The sequence below is a fragment of the Blennius ocellaris genome (genome assembly GCF_963422515.1).
Source record: "Blennius ocellaris genome assembly, chromosome: 15".
Classification (NCBI taxonomy): domain Eukaryota; kingdom Metazoa; phylum Chordata; class Actinopteri; order Blenniiformes; family Blenniidae; genus Blennius; species Blennius ocellaris.
In genome coordinates, this window is record NC_137664.1 from 26,305,990 (window position 1) to 26,324,961 (window position 18,972).

At 42.9% G+C, this 18,972-nt stretch overlaps 1 protein-coding gene across 1 annotated transcript in view; it reads left to right on the forward strand.

The window, feature by feature from the left end:
- The window catches only part of crb2a (crumbs cell polarity complex component 2a), a gene marked incomplete at both ends in the record, with an annotated part of 107,035 nt that extends 89,650 nt beyond the window's left edge, over positions 1-17,385 (forward strand). The window contains 6 exons of the mRNA XM_080510027.1: positions 584-1,155; positions 1,702-1,867; positions 2,479-3,349; positions 4,201-4,317; positions 14,394-14,520; positions 17,164-17,385. Coding sequence (XP_080366153.1) covers positions 584-1,155; positions 1,702-1,867; positions 2,479-3,349; positions 4,201-4,317; positions 14,394-14,520; positions 17,164-17,385 — 2,075 coding nt within the window. The remainder of the gene's footprint in view (positions 1-583; positions 1,156-1,701; positions 1,868-2,478; positions 3,350-4,200; positions 4,318-14,393; positions 14,521-17,163) is intronic.
- Between the last annotated feature and the right edge of the window lie 1,587 nt (positions 17,386-18,972).

Consider the following 18,972-nt stretch of genomic DNA (forward strand, 5'->3'; position numbering starts at 1 on the left):
GTGTCCCAGCTTTTACTGAAAGATGACTAATATTCTATTTTAAGTCCAGTCAATATAAATGCCTGTGCCGCATTTTCCAGACTTGAAGTTAGACTTTTTTAAGTTGTTTGACTGCTCTTGCCACTTATGTTAAGAAGCATTTTACATATGAAAATATAAAGAAGCCTATTTACTTTGTGTGATAACTAGATGAAACAAAAAGATGAAAAACTTCCATTACTACTGTACCAGACGGACATAGCAGGACAAATGTATTCAAAAAGAATGATTTCTTGCTCTACAAGCTGAGGAACCATTTCACAGAAGGTTCTGGAACAGCAGCTTCTTCATTATTAACAGTTTTGACATAAGGTTAATTACTTATAATACAGAATATAGAGTACTTAAAAAAAAACTGTGAAAATTGGACATTTTCAGGAATGTGTAAAGCTCCAGCATGTGAAAAGTGGACATGCCCACAAGGTCATATTCACCCATTCATGGATATATCTCATCAGTGGGAACAAGGTGTGGTTCGCTGTGTTGTATTATGAGTACAAAGTTCTCTTCTGGAATTGATCAAAGTCTGCTTGTTCCTCTGCAGAGATCCCTTCATGGACTTACAGTCACGAGGACAGCCTGAGCTTTAGCGCCTATGATGTGAACAAGAATCATGGGAGCAACTTCACCGTCTCGTTCTTTTTGAGGTCTCTGAAGCTGGACGGCCTCCTGTTCCAGCTCAGGAGACCCAGTGAGGATGGGTGGGGTCAGGTGTACTTCTCCGTGTATTTAGGAATGGGCAGAGTGTTTGTGAGCTCGCTGCCCAACACTGCTCCACTGACCAGCCCAACATTTGTGACCACTGGCGAGAAGCAGCTGCTGCAGGTGGAGGTCCAACACAGACAGGTGATCTTTGAGCACGCAGGACTTCGCTATGGGATCGGCCAGATTCCTGAAGTGGATGTAAAGAGCGGGGACAAGGCCTACGTAGGAGGACTCCCCAGAGATTGGGACGCTGTTGAGTGGGGGGGCCATTTCAAAGGGTGCCTGCAGGACTTCCGCTTGGATTCAGTACATCTGATTGAAGCCTGGGATGAGAACGATGAGGAGGACGTTGATCTATTGAGTGAAAGTGAAAACTTGAAGAGGAACTGCATCAGTGACGACACCTGCAAGGTAGAAATCGCAACTACTTTATCACTATGTTCCTTATGTTCAATGCACAATCTCAGTTAACATAAAACAAGGTTTGATTCTGGATTAAAAGTCAGTGAAGAATTAAAATCCCCCCACAGCAGCCAAATAATTTCCCAGACAAAATATATTTGATGCTAAAAATATTTAAAGAATAATTGTTTTCCAGCTGGAAGATGAATCACAGACTGGGTTATATAAAAAAAAAAAACGAAGTAAAAAATGTAAATTAAGCAACTAATGCTAATAAAACCTTCCTTTCTGTACTAAAACTACCCTCCTTATATTGAAATACTCCTTGGGAAAGTAGAAAACTTATATTGCAATATAATATAGAAATTTCATGTTGCTGAATTTAGCAATAATGCAAGTTGTGGTAGCACTTTATCCTTGTCTTGTCTTCATCTTTTTCGACAGATCAGCTTTGTGATATTCATCAGTGAATTTGTAGGAAGGACCGTTTATGCTGAAAGAAGACTGAATTGACCTTTAAACCCTAACCCTAAGTATTCATTCTTTCCTTTGCAGACAAGGCCATGCCAGAGTGGAGGAAAATGCATGGTCACGTTCAATGATTTCACATGTTCGTGTCCGGAGGATTACACTGGGAAGACCTGTCAAACCCGAGTGTGGTGTGTGAGTGATCCCTGTGTCAGTGGTGGGCAGTGTGTGGACCTTCCTGACGGCTATGAATGTAAGATCAAATCCATACTTTCATTAATACCCACCAGTCAGCGGAGGTCATGTTTTCTTTGAGAAACCTTGTTGAATTCACAGAATTTATACATATTCAGTTATCATTTGAAGACAAACGGTTCAGTTGATTAAACAAAAATCATGTTTCAGCATTTCAATAGCTTGAAAATAGTGAGGTGTCATACCACTGAGCTCCTTTCTGTTTTGATGCCAACTGAAACTACAACTTGTGATAATGATATTTTGTAAAGAAAAAAAAGTTAATTCAAGGATTCTTTATTGTTATTCCAGTACATGGACTGCTACAAAATTCTTTACCCGAGGACTGGCCAGTGCCAAAATTTGAATACTAAAGGATGAAACTATAAAATTGAAGAGTGCAAAATAGATTCGAAAGGCAGTATTAAATAAGCAAAGGTATTTAATGGATTTTTTTATTTATTTTAGCTATAAGAAAGACTAGAACACAAACAAGTCAAACAGTATTATTAATTCTTCTTCATCTGAACCCTCTGCAATACATTGTGAAGAGTGGTAATATTGCCCCCCCCCTTGAATATTATTTTAGAAGTTCCTGTGTCATACTACACATGCTGTCCTGTCTTGTAGGTGTGTATAACGCCACCTTTGAAAACAACGCTGTGCAGTACAGTGCTGGAGGCTCCCTCACAGAGCCCATCTCAGACATTTACTTGGAGCTGAGGACTCGATCGGAGAACGCCGTTCTGCTGAGGGCTTCGTGGGGCTTTGGTCTGCTGATGGTGGGCCTGTTGGACTCTTCGGTCCGGGTGGAGATCCACGCCAGCGACAGTGCCCAGATGCTCATCTTCAATGGGGTGCGTCGAGTGGCAGATGGGAGATGGCACCGTGTCAACATCTTCATGGCTGAGAAGGAGCACAAGTCTTCTCCCTGGTTGGTCACGGTGGATGGGATCACAGACGCCAGCAGCTCTCCAGAGCGTGCAGGCAACATTCAGTTTCTGGTTGAAAAAGGGACCACGTTGGCCATTGCAGAGAGTTTCACTGGCTGCTTGGGTGCCATCAGACTGGGAGGGGTCTACCTGCCGTTTGTGGATAACTACAAGGCCCCACAGTTTTCCCAGTTCCATTTGGTTGGAAAGCCTCAGATTGCTCTGGGCTGCAGCAGTGCTCCAGTGTGTCATTCAGACCCTTGTCTGAATGGAGCCACATGTGAAGACCTCTTCAACAAATTTGGTTGTGTGTGTGACTCTGGGTGGGAGGGAGAGCAGTGTGAAGTGGACGCAGATGATTGTGCGGCGCAGCCCTGTGTGTATGGCAGCTGTAAGGACTACTTAGCTGGATTCGAATGTCAGTGCCAGGCTGGATACGCTGGTAAAGTCTGTGACCAAGACCTGGATGAGTGTGAGCATCGCCCATGTGAACATGGAGGGACCTGTCAGGATGGACCAAACATGTTCACCTGTATCTGCCCCAAGGACTACAGTGGCCCTCGCTGCCAGTGAGTGCTCAACTCGTACTCCTACGTCCTCAGCACTAAAGCCAATTATCTCAACAGCCATCATAGTTGAACTTGCTCTGACACATTTTCTGACACAACTCATTTCTAGACAAAAGAAATTATACATCATAGTTTTCCATCATTGGGCCTAAAACAAAAATAAACTGTTTTTGGTTTATATGTATTTTGATATATGGAATTTAGAAATAACATAATGTGTAACATAATGTTCAGGACTGTTCAAATTAGTTATTGCTGAATTCACAATACAAAAGCAGAAAATGAGATCCCATGGATTTGGTGAACATATTACAGTAAATAAATGTAAATGTTGCAATTAAAAGAAGATGCAAAATACAGTATCTGTCCAAAAGGCCAGTGAGATTTATAAAACATTTGCTACAACACAATCCTTTAATAAATTCCACGAATAGAAGCAGATCAGGAAAAACCTCCCACCGAATAACAACAGCATTTCTATTAAAGACTGAGCTGATTTACATGCTCTGTTGCCAACTGTTTCCAAACGTGCACTTATTAAGACAATAATATGAAGGAACCCTTTCGGATGCCGAATGAATCAGGTTTTATGGGCACAAGTCATGGGCTGGTTATGTAATAATCGTGTTTCCAATCATTAATTTGAAATTAAAAGCATCATCCAGGCACTGTCACTGGGAGGGAGAGAAGCTTCCAAGCAGAGAGCAGCATTTAACTCAGTCTTTCTACTTCAGAATAATGTTTTCCGTGATTGTTATGGATGAACATTTAACATTCAGGCTGAACTCGGAACAAATGCCATACGAGGCAAAAAAAAAAGTTCACTCACAACTTCTGCTTTTTTACACCAGGTGGGATTATCCTCCAGCACAGTGCGGCCAGGACATCCATTGTGTGAACAATGGCGTGTGTAATGACGGCCTGTGGGGGGCCAACTGTACCTGTATACCTGGATTCACAGGGAGCAGGTGAGCTCGTGTGTCTGTGTGTGTGTGTGTGTGTGTGTGTGTGTGTGTGTGTGTCTGTGTGTGTGTGTGTGTGTGTGTGTGTGTGTGTGTGTGTGTGTGTGTGTGTGTGTGTGTGTGTGCGTGTGCGTGTGCGTGTGCGTGTGCGTGTGCGTGTGTGTGTGTGTGTCTGTGTGTGTGTGTCTGTGTGTGTGTGTGCGTGTGCGTGTGTGTGTGTGTGTGTGTGTGTGGGACATACTGCAAATCACTCAACAATGTATTTATGGAAACACCCCACTGACCTTTATTTTCTTAAACCAGGCATCTGAAAGTGTAATAAGACAGTTTATATAAAATAAGCTCCAGTGCTGGCAAATATTTACATATTACGACCCACCAGATTTCAAAATGAAAGTCTATAACACAACAAGATGAAAATGGTAAATGGATATTCACATTCAGCCATTCATACACATTCACACAAAAAAGGAGGCTGCAGCTGTCACTTCAATGGGAGCAATTTGGGGTTCCGTGCCTTGCGGAACCAAAGGTGGAGATGGGAATTGAACCTGAAACCTTCGGATTAGAGACAACAACCAAGCCATGACGCCCTGGGTTGGGGGGCACAATGTGGACTAATCCTCCCGCACTTTGAAAATCCCCCAGCTAAGAAAAGGTGGTCCTGGAATCAGGAATGTGTAACGCACTAGGGGCTCAGGAAGTGACAACAAAAACTACACGGAAAGAGGTCCAGCTGTGGAGCCACAGTATGTGAATAATTACCACAAAGAAAAGGATTTTGTTTTAGTATATATATTTATGTAGTAAAGATGTTTGGAGGCTGTATATATTATATATTATTCAGTTGCTATTAATAATCAGATATAGATAATAAACACAACAACAAAATACAATTATGAAACACAGACAATATGTTCTTATTCCAGAACTCAGGGTTCAATTCAAAGGGTGGTTCTTGGAGTTGGAACGCAAAGAGTTCCGCAAAGTTTTTTCCACATTTTGGGGGAAAAAATCAAACCAAAAAACAACAACAAAAGAATCCCCAGGATGTAATCCAAATGTTAGGTCAGAGTGTCCGAGAAACAAAAAAGGTCAAACGTTCATACCGCGATGCAGCGGTGGTTGGGTGGTGGCTCGCCATCTAGTGGTTGAGAGTGGCAGGTGATCCAGAAGTAAGAAAAAAAACCTGACCTATAAAACAAGTCCAAAAACAACTTGTCAACAAGTGAAGTAAATGAGCTTAAATACCTTTTAAAGTACAAAATAAAATAACCTTAGCACCTTTATACAATTGGTCATTGTTAAGAAAATAAACAGCCATAAATAAACGCTATAAATCATAGCAGAAAAATACATATCAATGTAAATCGATTTGAAGATTCATTTTTACATTTCACAGTTCAAAAGGAAATAAAGTGCTTATTTTTTTCAAAATCATTCGCTGAAAAGCTAAGCCATATCATAAACAGGCATCTTTTCAATATATTCTTTTCAATAAATCATGGTTGTTGTGCAACAGATGTCTAATTGATTCAATTGCTTCAACAGGTCGAATCCTAACTGCAGTCAAAGCCGTCCCTTGTTTGTGTTTGGTGAAGTAAACCGATCTGAGATGTTTCTTATGGTTACTGTATTCTGAACTTTACGGTAACGTCTTGGAGCAGAGTCAAGCACTCAGTTTTCAAAATAAAGGACATTTTGAAACGGTTTTCACGTTGTTTATAAGACCTGGAAGCTATTGAGAAAAATGACAATAATTTTCATTCAAATGTGTAGGAATCAATAGCTTCCAGGTCATGTGACCTATTGACTCGAAATCAGTGTTGGATTGTGTCATTAGTAATGATTGTTCAGACACACCCCTTTTATTTAGCATTTAAGTTTCTTATGAAAAATATTCACATTTTTCTGAAAATTACTGTAATTTTTCTCAAGAGCTTCCAGATCATGTGACCTATTGACTCCAAATCAGTGTTGGATTAGGTCATTAGTCATGAATGTTCAGACACACGTCTTTTATTTCGTTTTTAATGCTCTTTATGAAAATATTAAAAATGTATTGAAAATTACTGTAATTTTGCTCAATAACTTCCAGGTCATGTGACCTATTGACTCCAAATCAGTGTTGGCTTATGTCATTAGTCATGCTTGTTCAGTAACACGTCGTTTAATAAGCGTTTAATGGTTTTTATGAAAAATATTACAATTTATATGAAAATTACTGTAATTTTGCTCAATATCTACCAGGTCATGTGACCTACTGGCTCCAAGTCTGTATTGGATCTCATAACTATATGGAATAAATGAATAATGCAATGTAAAGTGTCTGAGTGTCTAGAAAAGCGCTATATAAAACCAATCCATTATTATTATTATTGTTTCTACTCAGTCCATATTGGATAAACAACGTGAAAACCATATCGTTTCAAATTGTCCTTTATTTTGAAAACCGAGAGCTTGACTCTGCTCCAAGATGTTACTGTAAAGTTCACAATACAGCGACCATAAAAAAAATCCGGGAGCGGCTCACTTCACCAAACAGAAAGGATGGACGGCTTTGAACCACAGCCGTGTTTGCATTTATTTTAGAAAGTAGCAGAAATGGTCGAAAATGATCAAAAGTAGAAAAACAAAGTATTATCTTAATAAACAATTCGACTTTGTAATATACTAGAAAATAAAAGGATTCATTAAATATAAGTGTAAATGGTCAGACTGACCATGTATGTTCAAGTGCTAAAGCTCAATTTTAGCAGGAGTTTCAATGGAGTCCGGGACACCACAAAGAAGCAAAATGCACAAAAAGTACAAGGTGTATTGACTCACCGCTGAGTAAAGGAGATGTTCCGTCTGGTATTTACCAAGGTTGGCATGTTTAAATGATTGTTTTTAATCAGAAATCTCCCGACACCACTGCAGGAGCAGCAGTGGAGCAAACGAGAGTGAGGGAGCGAAGGATCTTCACGGTGCAGAGCGGCCGTCACAGACACTATGACAGGAAGTAGCCTTTTACTTCACAGGGGCTCCAGATGCACTGATTACATTTTTTCATGGACAAATAGAAATACAAGTACTAACTTTTAGCTACTTGGTAATTCTAAGTACCGTAGACACTACATTGGATGCTCTGAGTAGACTCCACACATAAACCCTATGCGTAGATGCTGCACATAAAGGCTTTGCCTAAGCACTACAAGTAAAGGCTATGTATAGATGCTACGGAAACAGACTATGTGTAGATACACACGTAAATGCTTTTCGTTGACGCTACATGAGATGATGTTCATAAATGCTACATGTAAAGGCTATGCGTTGATGTGACATGTCGATGTTACACGCAAACGCCACATGTAGACACTATGCACTGCAGACTGTAAACCGAGGGACCAAGCACACACTCCAGCTGTAATGTGTGTACAGGTCTAACTTTAATCATGCTGAGCATCGCTGGTGTATAAGCCCTGAAATGCTTTCACAAATGTATTAAAGGTCATTCATGTACATGTTGACAACGACAGTCTTATCATTCCATTTAGCTCATTACTGGACACAAGTGGATTTTCACAGAAGGTGAATGAACCCACTCATTATCTTAATCACACACTTGATCTTGTTCTCACTTACAGTATTGACATTGATCAATTAACAGTTTTTGCCCACAACCCTCTGTTGTCAGGTCACTTTCTCATATCATTCAAATTTACATTAACTGCCTGAAAATAAACTGAAATATAAGAGATATCTATCAGACAATGTTGTAGCTAATTCAGGGAAGCACTCCACCAATACTGACTTCAATACCATCGTGGATCCAGCAGTAAACAGCTGCCACACCTTCAGCCCTACTCAGGTTGACTTGGTTGTAGATGGACCAGCAGTAAACAGCTGCCACACCTTCAGCCCTACTCAGGTTGACTTGGTTGTAGATGGACCAGCAGTAAACAGCTGCCACACCTTCAGCCCTACTCAGGTTGACTTGGTTGTAGATGGACCAGCAGTACACAGCTGCCACACCTTCTGCCCTACTCAGGTTGACTTGGTTGTAGATGGACCAGCAGTAAACAGCTGCCACACCTTCAGCCCTACTCAGGTTGACTTGGTTGTAGATGGACCAGCAGTAAACAGCTGCCACACCTTCAGCCCTACTCAGGTTGACTTGGTTGTAGATGGACCAGCAGTAAACAGCTGCCACACCTTCAGCCCTACTCAGGTTGACTTGGTTGTAGATGGACCAGCAGTAAACAGCTGCCACACCTTCAGCCCTACTCAGGTTGACTTGGTTGTAGATGGACCAGCAGTAAAGAGCTGCCACACCTTCAGCCCTACTCAGGTTGACTTGGTTGTAGATGGACCAGCAGTAAACAGCTGCCACACCTTCAGCCCTACTCAGGTTGACTTGGTTGTAGATGGACCAGCAGTAAACAGCTGCCACACCTTCAGCCCTACTCAGGTTGACTTGGTTGTAGATGGACCAGCAGTACACAGCTGCCACACCTTCAGCCCTACTCAGGTTGACTTGGTTGTAGATGGACCAGCAGTAAACAGCTGCCACACCTTCAGCCCTACTCAGGTTGACTTGGTTGTAGATGGACCAGCAGTAAACAGCTGCCACACCTTCAGCCCTACTCAGGTTGACTTGGTTGTAGATGGACCAGCAGTACACAGCTGCCACACCTTCAGCCCTACTCAGGTTGACTTGGTTGTAGATGGACCAGCAGTAAACAGCTGCCACACCTTCAGCCCTACTCAGGTTGACTTGGTTGTAGATGGACCAGCAGTAAACAGCTGCCACACCTTCAGCCCTACTCAGGTTGACTTGGTTGTAGATGGACCAGCAGTAAACAGCTGCCACACCTTCAGCCCTACTCAGGTTGACTTGGTTGTAGATGGACCAGCAGTAAACAGCTGCCACACCTTCAGCCCTACTCAGGTTGACTTGGTTGTAGATGGACCAGCAGTAAAGAGCTGCCACACCTTCAGCCCTACTCAGGTTGACTTGGTTGTAGATGGACCAGCAGTAAACAGCTGCCACACCTTCAGCCCTACTCAGGTTGACTTGGTTGTAGATGGACCAGCAGTAAACAGCTGCCACACCTTCAGCCCTACTCAGGTTGACTTGGTTGTAGATGGACCAGCAGTAAACAGCTGCCACACCTTCAGCCCTACTCAGGTTGACTTGGTTGTAGATGGAACAGCAGTACACAGCTGCCACACCTTCAGCCCTACTCAGGTTGACTTGGTTGTAGATGGACCAGCAGTAAACAGCTGCCACACCTTCAGCCCTACTCAGGTTGACTTGGTTGTAGATGGGCCAGCAGTAAACAGCTGCCACACCTTCAGCCCTACTCAGGTTGACTTGGTTGTAGATGGACCAGCAGTACACAGCTGCCACACCTTCAGCCCTACTCAGGTTGACTTGGTTGTAGATGGACCAGCAGTAAACAGCTGCCACACCTTCAGCCCTACTCAGGTTGACTTGGTTGTAGATGGACCAGCAGTAAAGAGCTGCCACACCTTCAGCCCTACTCAGGTTGACTTGGTTGTAGATGGACCAGCAGTAAACAGCTGCCACACCTTCAGCCCTACTCAGGTTGACTTGGTTGTAGATGGACCAGCAGTAAACAGCTGCCACACCTTCAGCCCTACTCAGGTTGACTTGGTTGTAGATGGACCAGCAGTAAACAGCTGCCACACCTTCAGCCCTACTCAGGTTGACTTGGTTGTAGATGGACCAGCAGTAAACAGCTGCCACACCTTCAGCCCTACTCAGGTTGACTTGGTTGTAGATGGACCAGCAGTAAAGAGCTGCCACACCTTCAGCCCTACTCAGGTTGACTTGGTTGTAGATGGACCAGCAGTAAACAGCTGCCACACCTTCAGCCCTACTCAGGTTGACTTGGTTGTAGATGGACCAGCAGTAAACAGCTGCCACACCTTCAGCCCTACTCAGGTTGACTTGGTTGTAGATGGACCAGCAGTAAAGAGCTGCCACACCTTCAGCCCTACTCAGGTTGACTTGGTTGTAGATGGACCAGCAGTAAACAGCTGCCACACCTTCAGCCCTACTCAGGTTGACTTGGTTGTAGATGGAACAGCAGTACACAGCTGCCACACCTTCAGCCCTACTCAGGTTGACTTGGTTGTAGATGGACCAGCAGTAAACAGCTGCCACACCTTCAGCCCTACTCAGGTTGACTTGGTTGTAGATGGACCAGCAGTAAACAGCTGCCACACCTTCAGCCCTACTCAGGTTGACTTGGTTGTAGATGGACCAGCAGTAAACAGCTGCCACACCTTCAGCCCTACTCAGGTTGACTTGGTTGTAGATGGACCAGCAGTAAACAGCTGCCACACCTTCAGCCCTACTCAGGTTGACTTGGTTGTAGATGGACCAGCAGTAAACAGCTGCCACACCTTCAGCCCTACTCAGGTTGACTTGGTTGTAGATGGAACAGCAGTAAACAGCTGCCACACCTTCAGCCCTACTCAGGTTGACTTGGTTGTAGATGGACCAGCAGTAAACAGCTGCCACACCTTCAGCCCTACTCAGGTTGACTTGGTTGTAGATGGAACAGCAGTACACAGCTGCCACACCTTCAGCCCTACTCAGGTTGACTTGGTTGTAGATGGACCAGCAGTAAACAGCTGCCACACCTTCAGCCCTACTCAGGTTGACTTGGTTGTAGATGGACCAGCAGTAAACAGCTGCCACACCTTCAGCCCTACTCAGGTTGACTTGGTTGTAGATGGACCAGCAGTAAACAGCTGCCACACCTTCAGCCCTACTCAGGTTGACTTGGTTGTAGATGGACCAGCAGTAAACAGCTGCCACACCTTCAGCCCTACTCAGGTTGACTTGGTTGTAGATGGACCAGCAGTAAACAGCTGCCACACCTTCAGCCCTACTCAGGTTGACTTGGTTGTAGACCAGCAGCCTTACTTCGCCCCACACTTGATTCTGTTACACCTTGAAGATAAAAACAACTCAGAGGAGGATCGCTCCATGGTATAATGATAATCTGAGAACTCTAAAGAAATCAGCACGAATTAGAGAAAAAATGGTTCTTAAATTTTGTACATTTCTTAAATAACAAGATTCTAACTATTAGTGATAAGATTAAAGAGTCACTGCCCAGTGCAGTCACAGATCAATCAACCACATCTTTACATTCATTAGTGGAGCCTGACTTCCAGTGATCCAGCTTCACTCTATAGAAGTCCTGGAGTTCTACTCAATCGTGTCTTCGTCTAAACCAGCAACTTGCTTACTGGACCCAATACCCACTAGACTGTTTAAAGATATTTTCCCTGTGATTAGTACATCAATACTAGATCAGATCAACTAATCTCTAATAACAGGTTATGTACCACGGGCCTTTAAGGTTGCTGGTGTTAAACCTCTTCTTAAAAAACACACATTGACCCAGGAGTCTTAGCAAATTTCAGACCAACATCCAACCTTCCTTTATTTCTAAAATCTTAGAAAAAGTGGTTTCAAGTCAGCTTTGTGACCATTTCAGCAAAAATGACTGATTAGAGTGTTTCCAGTAGGTTTTAGAGTTCCTCAGAGCACAGAGACTCTGGTCAAAGTTACTAATGATCTTCTCTTCAGACAAAGACCTGGTCTCTGTTCTGGTCCTGTTAGATCTCAGTGCTGCTTTTCATACTATTGATCAGAACATCCTATTACAGAGGCTAGAACACATCATGATGAGACCATCCTGTTACAGAGGCTAGAACACATCATGATGAGAACATCCTGTTACAGAGGCTAGAACACATCATGATGAGACCATCCTGTTACAGAGGCTAGAACACATCATGATGAGAACATCCTGTTACAGAGGCTAGAACACATCATGATGAGAACATCCTGTTACAGAGGCTAGAACACATCATGATGAGAACATCCTGTTACAGAGGCTAGAACACATCATGATTAGAACATCCTGTTACAGAGGCTAGAACACATCATGATGAGAACATCCTGTTACAGAGGCCAGAACATCATCATGATCAGAACATCCTGTTACAGAGGCTAGAACACATCATGATCAGAACATCCTGTTACAGAGGCCAGAACATCATCATGATCAGAACATCCTGTTACAGAGGCTAGAACACATCATGATGAGAACATCCTGTTACAGAGGCTAGAACATCATTGGGCTTAAAGGTACTAAACTGGTTCTGATCATATTTATCAGACAGGTTCCATTTTGTTCATGTTCATGATAATTCCTCAGTCCAGACTGAGGTTAAACATGGAGTTCCACAGGGTTCTGTCTTAGGTCCCATACTTTTTACTTTGTACATGCTTCCTGTAGGGAATATTTTTTTTTTTTTTAAACCACTCCATTAACTTTCATTGTTATGCAGATGACACACAAATCTATTTATCTATGAAACCTGGCGATAATAACTAGCTTTCCGAAAGAGAAGCTTGTCTTAAAGGTATAAAAGATAGGATGAGCCATAATTTCCTGCTCCTGAACTCAGATAAAACTGAAATTATTACAATTGGGCCAAAACATCTGAGAGACAAATTATCTAAAGATATAGTCACACTGGATGGTATTACTTTTGGTAACTGCTTAAAAAGTCTTCAATTAATTCAAAAGGCTGCAGCGAGAGTCCTGACAAGGACCAGCATAAGAGATCACATCACTCCAGTACTAACCTCTCTTCATTGGCTCCCTGTTAAATCTAGAATAGAATTTAAAATCCTTCTTCTAACCTATAAAGCTCTTAACAACCATCTTATCTTAAAGAACTGTTAGTCCTGTATCTCCCCAGAAGAAGTCTTGGTTCTCAGAGTGCTGCTTACTGGAGGTTCCTAGGGTTTCTAAAAGTAGAATGGAGGCAGAGCCTTCAGCTCTCCAGCTCCGTCTTGTGAAACCAGATCAGTTTCAGTTAGGAGGCTGAGACAGTCTCTACTTTTAAGACCAGACTTAAAAGTTTTCTATTTACTAAAGCTTACAGTTAGGGCTGCTTTAAAAGACCCCCTCCCCCCACCTGCTAATCTCTCTACATGTTGCTCTGCCTCTCTCTCTACACCTCCCTCTACCTCTCTCTACCCGGACCAGGGTCTGTTTCTTGCAGATTACCCGAATCAAGGTTTGTATCTCCCCTCCCAATCTATCTCTCTGTCTTTCCTCTCCTCTCCTCTATCCTTTCACCCCAACCAGTCAGCAGAATTCCTCCACCTCTGACTCTGGTTTCGACAAAGTTTCTCCCTGGAGAAGGAGTTTTTCTTTCCACAGTCGCAAACACACCTGCTTGCTCATGTGGATATGTTGGGCTTTTCTATTTTCTCTGTTAAAAGCACCTAGGAATGACACTGTTTTATTTGGTACTATATAAATAAAGTTGAATTGAAAAGTTGATTTGAATTGTATTGTAAAATAACTATGAAACACTGGTGTCCCTGCTGCCAGTATTTTACAGTTATTTTACAGTGAAATTTGTTTCAGTGTATGGAGCATGTAGCACTGCTCGGAGATACATCCTGAGTGGTTAAACTAATGAGTGACATCATGCTCACCCTGGTCCAAATGTCTCTGGGGATCAAGTAGCTGGTGTTGTACGAACGGTCTTTTGCCTTCATTTGATATTTTGCATTACTTTTGTCATTCTCACCGATATTGAAGTGTCTTCAAATCGCTGACCTTGCTCGTGATCTCAAGTCTTCTTGTTGACAACATTGACACATGATGTCACATAATACTCGTTGGGTTGTATCAGGAATCGTTTTCAAGTATGAATGTGATTGCCCTGTGCAATATTGGTACCAGCATAGGTGTCGGTATCGGTGTCTTCCTATGTGGATTAGATACGTATGGCGTTGTGTGAAGTGTTTGTGTGTGACCCAAGTCAGGAAAGGAATAAAAAAGATAATGATGATATTAATGTGTCATTGAGTTCTAAGACATACTATACATACTGAGAAATTGTGTGGATGTAATAATTGTAATGTTAAATGTCTAGTTTGGGTCACCTCCCTTCATTTGAACTCAGTTGTTGATTGACTCATTGTGTCTGAGTCCAGTGTGTGATTGAGTGAATTGTTTGTCCTGCAGATGTGAAACAGAGATCGATGAGTGTGAGAGCAACCCTTGTCAAAATGGCGGCTCGTGTCTTGATCGATTCAACATGTTTGTGTGTGAATGTCCACCAGGATACAGCGGGTCCACCTGCAACACCAACGTGAGTTTCACACACCTTTCTTCTTTAGGATAGCTTCATGGCTCAAAGATCAGATATTTATTTCAGGAGTGACAATATGATAGGACAATCTGAGCTACATCAGTCCTATTGATTAAAAAAAATCATAGTTTAGCATGTAATTCATTCACATTTTATATTTCTAAAAAAGACTACACTTATCCTGAGCTCAAGACCCCTGAAGTATACTGGAACTTTATTCAAATGGATTAAAATATATGAATGCTTGATGATACCGGCACAATATTGGTATCAGCTAAAAAACACTAAAAATGAAAACATGCAACACTGATGGTCATATGCTGATGTCTTTTGTGGGGTTTTCTTTGGCACAACCAGTGTGAGCATACCATGACCACACGAGACGTTCAAGGTAATTAAAAAAAAAAAAAAAAGATGTCATTACGTTGATGAGCGTAAATGAGGCAGAAAATCATAGATGTCTACTGCGTGGAGATTTTTTTTTCCGTTTTAGAAACTGATAAAGTCACAATGAATGTTCAACATTCATGTGAGGAGATAAAAACCTGCTTTTTTTTAGTTTGAAAATCCAACCAGGCCTGCTTCCTGGACCTGGCCCATGTGGCACATCAGCAATGTCTCCCACAGAGAAATTATACAGATTATGGGTGTCACGGAGAGCAGACAGGACCCAAGTGCAGGACTCTGGAGGCAGGCTGAGTTCAATCAAGTCTTTTATTTATAATGACAGCACAGACCACCGAATAGCATGTTGCTCCTCGACCTGAGGAGCACAGCAGACTTGACTTCAAATCACTGGACAGGAGGGACCAGACATGGACGACTAACAGACCAACAATGAACAAACACACAGACAGGACATATATTGCTGGCAGGGTAATGACTGGGATTGGCCACAGGTGTGGAACGGGACCGCCCAGACCTGTGGCCCGCCCACTCTTAAAGGAGATCTCTGCCTACCTCCTGACAATGGGTGTCAAACATGAGGCCCGTGGCCCAAAATCGGCCTGCAAGAGGTTCCAATCCGGCCGCTAAACCAGCAAAAAAATTGTAAACATTTCTACATCATAGTATTATTTATTGTGCTATGCATGTCACCACAACCGTTTAAATTTAAAGGTTATTGTGGCTCAATGTAACTGTTCTGGACCACTCAACATAGGATTGGCATATTGATTGGTGTAAGATTCAAGATCGTTGAATCTTGAATCTTAAATCTTGATGCTGCATGTGGCCTCTGAACTGACATGCACTTTGGCGTCATGTTTCCTGCTGTCTGCACTGTGAATGACGTCACTACGCACGTGCCGTAGCTTGCGTAAACTACGGGGTGTGCATGATGATAGTGGCAGACCTTGATGGTTTTGCACAGCCCCGCAGCGCATTACCATGTCGGAAGGCACACTTACATGATGCACCTGAACGCATCACTCAAAGGTGTCAGATCCGAAGCGACATGTTAACTTTTCAACTGTGCAACTTTTTTATCCCCCGCCGTAGCCGATAGGCCCCGAAGGGGGATCTTGAAACAGTCTCCGTACGTACGTCCGTTCGAACGTTTCTACCTATATCTCGGCAACCCCTGGGCCCACAGTGACCAAACTTCACATGTGGATACATCTCAGAGGGGGAAGGGATACAATGGTGACCTTGACCTAATTTACATATTAAGTAGGTCACAGGGTCACGAAGTGCTTAAAAACACATTTTGGGCTCTGGAGGCCTAGGTTTTTGAGCTAGGGCTCTGAAATTTTATACACACCTACTAGTACTCTGGGGACACCCTCCAGCATACCAAGTGACCTGACCTTGACCTTGACCTTGAAGATTGGTAGGGTCTGAAGTTTGCTCGTCATGGTTGCACAATACATGTATTTTCATATAAACATTTCTCCTCATTTCTCAGCAGTTCCTGGGCCCACAGTCACCAAACTTCACACATGGACACTCCACCTGGGGAGAAGGGACACCATGGTGACCATGACCTAATTTGCATATCAGGTCACAGGGTCACTAAGTGCATAAAAACACCTTTTGGGCTCTGGAGACGTATTTTGACATAGCTTATGAAGAATTCTACATAATTATCTACTAGGACCCATGGTACACCCTCTAGTGTACCAAGTGTGCTGCCTTAGAGCTGGCTTTGTGAGAAAATATAAAGCCCTCCGGCGGGGGATTAGCCGAGCAACGGCCTTCTTGTTGTTTTCAGAAATACATTTCTGAACTGTCTCAGTAATAAAAGAGAAAGTTTGTGTCCAAGCTGCGATGTTGGTCTGGTTTCACCTGCAGGACCTGACAGCTGTCTGCGCAGACAGGGGGCGGAGTCACAAGACCGTATCTTAGCCGGTGCATGTTGCGCTCTTGTTGAGTGTGCGCCCTCGGCAGTTGCCCATAGCAAAGTCCGCCACTGCATGGTGACGTCCTTCACTGGAATCGACAAGGGAATCATTTGCAAAATTGGCAAACAATTCCAAGAAATTGAACCACTGGGGACACGTTCTCAACAAGAGCCGCATTTCGATTCCCGTCCCTTCTCTGAAGTGATCAATAATGTGAAAATAGCTTAAACATTCATGTATTTTTGGCGCAACTTGCTTCATGTCTTCATGTCAGTAATGCGTTCACTCTGTCTTCTCACAGAAACTGTCCCAAAAGCATATTCTTCCCTGGCTGGTGGTGGCCATCCCTCTGCTGTGTTTCTGTGTCCTGGTGCTGATCATTGGGCTGACCGTCATGGTGTTCACGGCCAGGAAGAAGCGTCAGTCGGAGGGTGTGTACAGCCCCAGTGCTCAGGAGCTGGCTGGAGCCCGCCTGGAGATGGACAGCATGCTGAAAGTCCCCCCGGAGGAAAGACTCATCTGATCTGAGCATCTGGAGAAGAACAGCAGCTGGAGATGAGTGCAGAACCAAGGAGATACCAAACTCCTCAGAGAGAAGCTGAAGTCTTCCTCTTCTGAGTCCGAGTGACTGAATGACTGTCGCATGGTGTAGTTTGGACGTGAGGAACCGACGTCCAACAGATTGGCAATCACAAACATATTGAGACATTTTAATATGACTTCTCAAGGATTTAATTTAAACCTGTGTTTGATGAACACAAACTGAAGTTTCTGGATGTTGTAAAAGCTGAAATCTCTTTGACTCATTTTCTTGTAATTATCATTTAGATGCTGATATTGAGAGATATGGAGACGTAATTAAGATTTGTATTCCCTTCCAACTACTTTTACGCTTGTTTTATGTCACTGGCAAACAATATGTGGTCATCTTTTGCCTACAAGCCTACTTGTCTACCCCACTGAGCCAAAACTGGTGTCCAATTGTGGCTTCAAGGCCACAATTGGACACAAATACCCACATTTAATGTTATTTTTTGTAAAAAAAAAAGTGTGACTTCACCGAGAAACAAATCCACATTAACGTGCACAAAAGAACCTCTGAAATATTTTAACACGCATCGACAGACCAATACTTGACACTAAACAAGCATGACCATCAGAATTAGAAAAGAAAATGGCCCAGACTACCAGAGATCCAGTCCTCAGCACCATCATATACAAAACATATATAGGTGCTGTATATTAATAATACAGTTTATCAACCATTACCTTCAGACAGAAGCCACCACAGATCTGGATCAACTTCCAGGTCCTTCCTTCCATGCTCCTTTTAGTCCCCCAGCTTATTTTTCTTTGGAAATCCAAAATGTATGAGGTTTCCCTGTTTGAAATTGAGCTGTCTGATTTAAAGGGACGTTAAGACTAGCGTCTCCATACTTAAATGGTATTGCATGCAGGCTGGTAACGTCAGTCAGAGTGATGATTCACCCTTATGTACAAATAAAAAATAAAAAAAAGCCTAATTTTACACATGATCATGACAAAACTGAAAACAAACAAAAAAATTAAGGAAATACATGGGGCAAAACACAGCATTTTAACAATACTTTAGAGACCCCGCCCCCCAAAATTTCACAAATCATGTTTTAATGGAGGCTCCCGTCTCATTAAGGGGGGCTGAGCCCCCCCTTGCCCCCTTGGAGTTCGCACCCTACATACAAAAATAATATCCCATGATGTGTGTTGTGAGCGGCTGCAGGTATGAGCTAGTGTTATCAGACTGCAGTCGATTGTGAGAAAGAGATAAGGTTAATGACACAAAAATGTAAAATGCACTGCTCTTTCTTCTGTTGGCAGTCTCATCCTGAAAATCGAAGTTTCTAATTGTTGCCAGTTTGAAGCGCTGCATTAACAATGCGTGAACAACTCACAGGGGTGGCCAATATAAGGCCGCAGGCCATAACCAGGCCACCAGAAGGTTCAATCCAGGTCCCAGGACAACATTGCAAAGTGGAAAAGAAACCTCAAGCAGGGAGTTTTAAATAAAAGTGACTGTAATTTAGTTCCTGCAGAATACAGTGTTTCACAGGTCGGTGAAGTAGCATTATCT